The 9866-nt window shown below is 34.7% G+C and overlaps 1 protein-coding gene across 1 annotated transcript; it reads left to right on the top strand.

The window, feature by feature from the left end:
- The first annotated feature begins 1499 nt into the window (after positions 1-1499).
- On the top strand, positions 1500-9354 carry LOC111913007 (leucine-rich repeat receptor protein kinase HPCA1). Its single transcript, XM_023908726.3, has 19 exons — positions 1500-1644; positions 1764-1890; positions 1992-2063; positions 2138-2212; positions 2326-2397; positions 3920-4081; positions 4199-4273; positions 4361-4432; positions 4577-4648; positions 4727-4795; positions 4881-4955; positions 5069-5140; positions 5579-5713; positions 6214-6698; positions 7087-7254; positions 7526-7662; positions 7732-7951; positions 8188-8423; positions 8709-9354. The coding sequence occupies exons 1-19, from the start codon at positions 1569-1571 to the stop codon at positions 9186-9188; spliced, it is 2880 nt and encodes a 959-aa protein (XP_023764494.1). The 5' UTR covers positions 1500-1568; the 3' UTR covers positions 9189-9354.
- Positions 9355-9866: the final 512 nt, after the last annotated feature.

The raw sequence follows: 9866 nt of genomic DNA, 5'->3' as shown, positions 1-9866 counted from the left end.
ACAAATACACAAATAAATTTTTTTTTTATTTTTTACATTATAGCATTGTACTTATACATACATAAACATATATACTTATACATAATACACATCTATATATAAAAATCAACATATTAAAATACATTTATAAATAGATTACAATCACAAATGACAAACATATATACATATATAAAAATATACACTTATAAATACAAATACAAATACACATATATAAAATACATAATTTTTCTGTTTTCCCGATAAATACATGCATTTATACATATATTATACATACTTACAAAAACACATACAAATACATACATACATACACATAGTACAAATACCCAAATACATATGTTATAAAGGAACCAGGTTGTGTAATCTGGCGGAAAAGGGTGGTGGTGGCGGTATTCTGGCTGCTTTCCAGCCAAATTCCGACACAAAACAAGAAAAACCCCGCTAGATGTTGCAATAATCTACAGGGCTACAACAATCCGACTCTTAAGTCGGTGGGAGAAGAAAATAAAACTGAAATCGATGGAGAAGGTGGCGAAAACCCACCTGTGGTCACCACCGATTCTACTTCATCATCGCTGGTATTACGATTCCTCGTCGCCGGGGATACGAACCGTCGACGGAATTAACGGAATTGGAGTAAGAGCCGACGAAATTGACGGATTGTGTTAGTATTCACCGGTGGAATAGTCAGAGAAAAACGAAGGAAGAATACGAAAGGAAATCAACTTTGTGCTATGTATTAGAGAAATGAAATTGATGGGTATTAGTGGCAACACAGACGTATCAGCGGCGAGAGACGCAAATTAGCGGCAACGAGTTTTAGAGGGAATTTGTCGCGGTCTTTTTTCGAGTATCAGCGGTGACAGTCATCACCGCAAAAGGCGTCATCGTTGTTGCTACGTACGACGTCTATTATGGGTTGTTGGATTAGGAACAAATCAACGTCTGGGGTTTATTACTGGGTTTTGACACGGATCTGGGTTTATCACCATTAGTGGTGACAGACCCTCCTTTAGCGGTGACAAACCCCATTTAGCGAAGACATACCATTAGCGGTGACAAACCCCCTTTAGCGGCGACATACAACGCGAAAGTCATATGTGCCGCTAAAGGCATCGCCACTAATGGTGATTATTCTTGTAGTGAATCGGTGAATCGATTTAATAGCATCGAAAATGAAATGTAGTTACGTATTCGGCTTAAAGAAAAACTCTAGTCGCTCTAAATGAACCAACAACGGACAATATTGCTACATATAAGTTTAGCTCATTCTAGGATGATTCAATCTCCAAACATCAGTCACACAATTTGGTCTTTCTACTCTCCAACTTGACAATTGTACCAATTACCAAACAACCCCGTTGACCATCCTTATCTTTCCTATGTTTGTGCTCTTTAAATATTCATCAATCAATTAATGTCTTTTCATTATAATGTATATAAATAATTAATTATAAGTCTACAGACCAAGTCAACCATAGGAATTCGCTGTCACACGAACCTGCATTATATGGTTTGTGTGTTTGATCAGTTTTTCTTGCCACTCGGAAATCTGCATTTTACTTTCAGAGATGGGCTCAAGAATCCGACACTTGCTTATAATCTTTTTCATTCAAATTTGGATAACAACAGCTCAGAATCGAGATGGTAATTATTTCATTAAATTTGTTTCCATTCTAGTTTACTTGAGACAAGTCACACCAGGGTCCTAGCTTGGGTTTGTGAAGTTTTATGGTGTTTAATTTGTCGTTTTTGTGATGGAATAGGTGCTGCCCTACAGGCTCTCAAGGAAGCTTGGAAGAACACCGTACCACCGAGCTGGAATGTGGGCTCAGACCCATGTCGTGATGGTTGGGAAGGCATCATGTGCACCAATTCACGTGTCACTTCCATGTAAGTCCTTCGGCCTTCTAGGGTTATTTCCACAGGGACTACTTTGACCTTCATGTGATTCTTTTGATGTTTTTCATCATTAATTTCAATGAACTTTTCAGATATTTGACAAGCATGCAGTTAACTGGTGGGCTCCCTGGAGACATAGGGCAGCTGGTCGAATTGCAATACCTGTAAGTTCCTGCGTTTGATTGTCGTTTAATTTTGAGCTTGTTAGCAAATCTTTTACTATTGTTTCTCTTTGTAGAGCTCTATCTTACAACCCAGGTTTGACCGGATCACTCACTCCAGCAATCGGAAATTTGGGGAAATTAACAAACTTGTAAGTAATCTTATGTTTCCATCACCCTTACAAAATTACGTATTAGCAATGGACAAATCAGTAAAGGATCCCTGCTAGTTCGTTAAAAACTAAATGTGTGATCTTTGTTTCAGAGTTCTCGTAGGTTGCAGCTTCAGTGGACCAATTCCTGACACCATTGGAAATCTTCCACGACTTATCATTTTGTAAGAAAGTTTCTTGCATACATAATACATTACTAATTACTACGTAGTACCTATTAGTAATTCACTATTTGTGTAAAAAGAAATTGTTAAATTCGGCAATTGGGATTAAATTACATGGCGTGGATATTTGGATATTTGAATTATTCCAAAAACTGAATTATTATAATGGATTGCAATTGGTTTTGGTTATACAAGAACCAATTGTCTAAACAAACCAAAGAACAATTATTTTATTTTATTTTAATTTATCTATTTTATATTTATGGTTAGTTATTTATTACTTTATTAGCATTGACTTTTGAATCAAATTAATGTAAAAAAAATTTTACAAGTCCTTTTATTTCTTTTATTTGTGTTATTTAAACACACTCACAATCATTGATCTCATATCTCTGACTTTTTTTTTTTTTATTTGCCACTTTAATCTTTTTTCCATTATAATCTTATTTGTTATTGCTTTTATTATTTAAAAATTAACTAATTTACCTACGTTAACCTGCATTAACCATTATGAATTTAATATTTCATATTGGAGATTAAAAAACAAATTAATTAGTTGACAAAGAATAAAGCTTTGAGAATTAAAATAATTAGGGGAGTAAAATGGAACATTATCAAACAAATGTGGTCAGTTGTATATAAAATAAAACTAAAAAAAATAGAAGAATAAAAATAATTGATATAATTGATCCGAAAAGCATTTATCAAATGATAAAAGTTTTTTATAGGTATGTTATTAATAATTGACCTCGGACATGCTAGGAAGACATCAAATAAATAATATGTAAATTTAAACATGACAAACCAAGCATTGCTAATGTTGAAGTTATGAACTTTTATGTAATGTCAAAGACTACTAATAAACTAACTGTTAAAACCGATCAGACTGATCTTATTTGTTATTGCTTTTTTTTAAAATTAACTAATTTACGTACGTTAACCGGCATTAACCATTATGAATTTAATATTGGAGATCAAAAAACAAATTAATTAGTTGACTAGTAATAAAGTTTTGAGAATTAAAATAATTAGGGGAGTAAAATGGAACATTATCAAACAAATGTGGTCAATTGTATAAAACATAAAACTCAATAAAATTAGACGAATAAAAATGATTGATATAATTGACCTCAGACATGCTAGGAAGACATCAAATAAATAATATCTGAATTTAAACTTGATAAACCAAGCTTGCAAATATGAAAGTTATACAATTTTATAGAATGTCAAAGACTCCTAATAAACTAACTGTGAAAACCGATCAAACTGAATTATTATTTTATTGGTTCAAATCAAGTTTTAATCTATTTTAGACATATATGGATCAATGTTTTGAAAAACAAAACAATTTAGATTCACTTAGATTAAACCTATACATTCAAATGAGCACCCTAATTAGTTGGCTGCTTTTAACAACAACCGAATCTATAGCTAAAACTTAGCTACAGATTTTACATTGTACTTTATTTTTCTAATAGTATACCTAGACCTATATCTTTGACTAAATGATTTGTGTTTATAGGTCTCTGAACTCAAACCGCTTCACCGGATCAATTCCAGCTTCCATTGGTAATCTTAAGAATCTTTATTGGTTAGATCTCACTGATAACCAGCTCACCGGGAATATACCAGTTTCTGATGGAATAAAGCCTGGTCTTGATATGTTGACTCATGCGAAACACTTGTACGTACTCTGTGTCTATATCCTTTCAGAGCTTAAATCCTCTCTTAAATTGAAATTGTATGCCTGATTTTCTAGTATATATTGACCCTGCTACCTTATTGTTTTTACTGTTTTCAGTCACCTAGGAGACAACCAGCTTTCGGGCAATATCCCACCTCAGATCTTCCACTCGAATATGAGTTTGCTTCATCTGTATGTCTCGATCAAATGAAATATTAACACAAAAGCATACACGATCAAGACAAGTTAACTTACTTGCGGTGTTTATTACTTGACCAGGTTATTGGAAAACAACAAGTTTACGGGTCCTATCCCTTCCACACTCGGACTGGTTAGATCACTGGAAGTTGTGTGAGTATCTCTGTATAGCCATCTTTAAGCTGCTTCATAATGGTTTTTGTCATGCTACCTAGGAAACCACTATGTATTTGTGCATATTGTGAGATAAACTTTGTAATCATTCTTTTTAACAAGAAATGTGTTTTTTTGAATCAGACGACTTGATAGGAACGCTTTGACTGGTGATGTCCCATCAAACATCAACAACCTTATCAACGTGACTGAGATGTAAATTCAAACACTTTAGATACTTAGTTCGCTGTTATTTAATTTGGATGTATGATTGTGGATACATTTGTTTCCTAGGTTCCTATCATACAATAAACTGTCCGGTCTGGTGCCCAACCTTACTGGCATGAACGTCCTCAACTATCTGTAAGTACCAAGGAATCACTGTATGATCAGTTTGATTATTGCTTTAAAAAAAGAAAAAAACTCTCATGTGATCTCATATGTGCAGGGATTTAAGCAACAACAAGTTTGGCCCATCGGATATTCCTTCATGGTTTTCAACTCTAAAGTCTTTGACAACACTGTAAGCAAAGTTTTTCAAATAATTTGGCCCGAAATCGAGCCAGGGAAGTGTAGTAAACTTTGTTATGCTGAATATATGGCTAATTATTTTTTTTTTGGCTTTTGTTATGATAGGAAGATGCAAAATACAAACCTTAGAGGACAACTGCCTGCTGCATTGTTCGAGATTCCTCAGTTACAAAATGTGTAAGTTCATATACATTGGTATGATTGAATTATACTATGACTAGCGTGGACTACACTTATAAAGCTATCTTCAAAGATAAACTAAGGAGGGCATTTACATCTTTTGTACCTATCCAATTTTTTTGTCTCAATGATATCAATCTGTCCAAGTTTTGTCTCGTTGATATCAATCTTTTGGTCCAATGCACCACAATGGCACCATAAATGCAGTCCTCAAACGAACTCAACAAGCTTTCTCAAACTATTTTGATATTGATGATGAACAAAGCGTATACTTCTTTTGCACATGTTCCACATTTTTTGGGGGAACAAAAAATTTCAATTTTTGTCCCTCTATATCATTCTCAGTCTTAGTCAAATACACGCTAAATGCACTGTAAGGCGTGTTGTTATGTTGTGTCCTCTAAAACCTAATAACTTGCAATGGTTCTTTGGCAGTGATCTAAGTGACAACCAAGTAAATGGCACCTTGAATATTGGCTTAAACCCGAGCTCACAACTTCAACGTGTTGATCTGCGGACAAACAATATTGCTGACTTCACCCAACGACTTCAATATACAATTGGTTTAATGTATGTTTTTCAAATATTCTACACTCATATAAGGCATTTCTTATTTCAAGTTGAAATGGACTAGAAGTTTTGAGTTTAAATCCGGCATCGGGTATAGCCGAGATCAATGGGTACATTAAGGCTTTGCTTACCGAATAGGACAAGATTGGACAAACTTTCTAGGGCTAATTTAGATGACGATGATGAGGAAGACATTTATGTCTTTTGCACAGACGAAAGATAGAGCTCGAGTCCCTATCCCACTCTATTCCACCTTTTGGGTGGGATGAAAATTTTCATTTAGAGAGCAAGTCTCTATCCCACCTCGATCCACATTTTTAGTGAAATGAAAAAAAATTCAATTATGTCCCCTTAACATCGTTACATGTACATGCCTAGACACGATACACATTTCATGTGTTGCATAATCAACGGGATAAAGGGTGGATCTCTCACTTATTTGTGATTTATTTTCTTTATTCTTGGTTTATATGTTAAAATATGTTTGTTTACATATACAGACTCGTTGATAATCCGATATGTATGGAGTCGGGGGTGACAGATAAATTTTGCTCTCTTCCGAGCAACACCACCACATCATACTCAACACTACCCAACAACTGTATTCCCACCCCTTGTGGTTCAGGCCTAGTTTCAAGTCCCAACTGTAAATGTGCGTTTCCATACATGGGCTCATTTATCTTCAAGGCTCCTTCATTCTCTTCGCTCGGAAATACCACGATCTATGAATCCCTTCGTCTTTCATTAATGACATTCTTTCAAAAAACACAAATGCCAGTCGACTCAGTTTCGTTAATGAATCCTTATAGGAATTTGGATGATTACCTTGTGTTAAATCTTGAAGTTTTCCCATCTGGCGAACTGAGTTTCAATAGGACCGGGATTCTTTGGCTCGGCTTTGTTCTTAGCAATCAAACTTTCAAGCCTTCAAAAGATTTTAACACCTACGTTTTCATTGCTCAAGACTACGATAACTTCTTGTCAGGTAAATAATAGAATACCAACATACATTCATTTATTTGTATATTGCAATATTATCCTTTCATTTCCTTCCATTACAATGTCATACTTACAATTTTATCGTTTATTAGGACACTCTACTTTGATAATTATACCCAATAATAGCATATAATGCTTCCAATTTTTTCTTATTGGAACATTATACTATGAAAAATCTACCCAATTAGAGTCGTGAAAATTAGTCTGCATTTATATGACATTGCTATAACTGGGTAGGATTTTTAAAATCCAATTCCGTAATACAAATAAATGAAAGTATGATGCTATAATAACTAAATACATGAAGGTATGTTGCAATTTATTGCATTTAACCCTTTAAATTATCAATCCTCTATTCATGTTTTTGTGAACAGAAGTACAAGTCACTGGAGGAACAACACACAAATCATCGAACACCGGAGTCATACTAGGATCTGCAATTGGTGGTTGTGTGTTTGTGGTATTACTTGTGGTTGCAGGAGTGTATGCTTTTCGTCAGAAAGGGCGAGCAGAAAGAGCCACCCAACAAAGCCGACCTTTTGGTAAATATGCTCATAATTCTTTACGTTAATTTTGATGACAAAGATGACAAGAGTATTTATGACTTTTGCACAAATAGAGGGAGTTAGTGTCGTAGGACAAAAAATTTGAATTTTTTATCTCACTATTAAGAGTTTGAGTTAGGTTACAATGCATGCGGTGTAAAATGTAGTGCAACATATTCTCTTATCTAACCGAGTCCGGTGTAATTAATATATGCTTAAACTTAAAATATAAATTTGGGATCTAATCAATTTAGCACAATGCTTACAGCACTTTGGGATCCAGCCAGTGGAAGTGGTGGTGTTCCACAGTTGAAAGGAGCCAAAGCTTTCACCTTTGAAGAACTTAAGAAGTACACAAGAAATTTTTCTGAGACTAATAACATCGGAGCTGGTGGATATGGGATGGTTAGTTGTGTGTTTGTTCATAGTTTCGACCAAATTTCAAATGTTAAACGGTGTTTGAATATTGTGTAGGTATACAAAGGAACTCTTCCAAATGGACAACTAATTGCCATCAAAAGGGCCCAACAAGGATCAACTCAGGGTGGGCTCGAGTTTAAAACTGAGATCGAGCTTCTTTCAAGAGTTCATCACAAGAATGTTGTGGCTCTTATTGGTTTTTGTTTCGATCAGGGCGAACAAATGTTGGTTTATGAGTATATTGTGAACGGTACCCTCAAAGACAGTCTTTCGGGTAAGAATAACATAATAGTTGTATTTCATTTGGTGTGGCTAGTACTCAAACTAAAGTCATTGAGACAAGCATTGCATTTTTTTGTTTTATTCCACCCAAAAACGTGGGACAAGGACTCACTCTCAATCTCTTTTCTTTACAAAAGACAAAGATGTCCTCCAAAATGAAAATAAGTTATAAAGTTTGTCCATTCCCATTAGTAAATAACCAAGATTAGCATACAATGATATGTGTAGGGAGATCAGGGATTAGGTTGGATTGGATGCGAAGGCTAAAAATAGCACTTGGCGCAGCAAGAGGGTTGCAATATTTACATGATCTTGCTGATCCACCCATCATACATAGAGATGTCAAAACGAATAATATCTTATTAGACGAACGATTAGTCGCAAAAGTTGCCGATTTTGGCCTTTCGAAGCCATTGAGTGATGCTAATAGGACTCATATTACCACTCAAGTCAAAGGGACCATGGTTAGTAACACTTCTCCTTGTCTTTGTTGTTTCGTTTCGGTCTTATTTGTTACACAAGACATTACATAACTTTCATTTCATTTGGCATGACCTAGAATAATGTCAAAATGGAACAAAAATTACAATTTTTTCTATAACTTGCTCTCGATTTGTCGTTCATTGTCGTTCAGACAAATAACATGAATGTCCTCCTCATCCTTATTACTAAACACAACCCTATAAAGTTGGTCAAATAAGAATTTTAAATTGTGATCTATTTCCAATTGGACATATTGATGGATGTAGGGGTACATGGATCCAGAGTACTACATGACACAACAATTAACAGAAAAAAGCGATGTTTATAGCTTTGGAGTAGTTATGTTGGAATTGATAACAGCAAGAAACCCAATCGAGAAAGGCAAGTACATTGTGAGAGAAGTGAAACAATCAATGAACAAAAGTAAAGAATTGTATGGCCTACACGAGGTCCTTGACCCGACCATTGGTTTAAGTAGCCAACTCAAAGGTTTAGAGAGGTTTGTGGATGTGTCATTAAGATGTGTTGAAGAGACCGGAAACCAACGACCACCAATGAGTCAAGTTGTAAAAGAACTTGAGAGAATCATGGAATTGGTGGGACTTAACCCAGGCACTGAATCATCATCCTCAACTTCAGCAAGTTATGAAGTATCCGGTACAGATTACAACCATCCTTATAGTAATGACAGTCTTTATGCTTATAGCGGAGGTTTTTTGCCTGCAAAGTTGCTGCAACCCAAGTAGGATTCTTGGTTCGCTATGTAACGTTGTCTATATTTTTATTTGTATCTATATTGATATTTTCATCTCCATTTATATACATATATGTGTATGTTATCCGTATAAGAGAGACTATATATGATGTTAGCAGTATAAAAACAATAAAACAAATGCATACCCTTTTTCTGTGAATTTTAAAGTCAATATAGTGTTTCTTTATCTTAGGTATGTATATGTTTTCCTATTATGTGTTGTAGATACTCTTTTAAGTTGGTGAAATCAACAAGCGTGTTGTGCCCCATCATCATCAACCTATTTCTTCAGTTCACATCATCTTTAACTGTTCTTGATGTTATGAACCCAATACTCTTAAATGTAATAACAAAAGAAATCACTCAAGGTAATATTGAAAACTTAATAGAAATCAGTGGTTGCGAAACAGAGTTAAGGTAAACCAAACAAATTTGAGAATGCTAGCCTCTCCCAAAAAGATACTAGACAACAAATTTCATGCCCATTCTCTCCCCACTAACATTGTCTAAATAATTCTCACGTTACCAACATTTCTAGACTGAATTTACCAAGCTACACCTTTCTCTTACGTACATTATTTAGCCAATGATGTATTATTACCTTTTTGCACCTTCTTAGAATAAGTGAATCTAATTGTGTGAACATTAATTATTCATGTATTGTTTCACA

This window comes from Lactuca sativa, chromosome 2 (genome assembly GCF_002870075.4).
Source record: "Lactuca sativa cultivar Salinas chromosome 2, Lsat_Salinas_v11, whole genome shotgun sequence".
In the NCBI taxonomy this organism is placed as follows: Eukaryota; Viridiplantae; Streptophyta; class Magnoliopsida; order Asterales; family Asteraceae; genus Lactuca; species Lactuca sativa.
The sequence above is the reverse complement of the archived record's forward strand: the minus strand, read 5'-3'. Positions and strand labels throughout refer to the sequence as shown.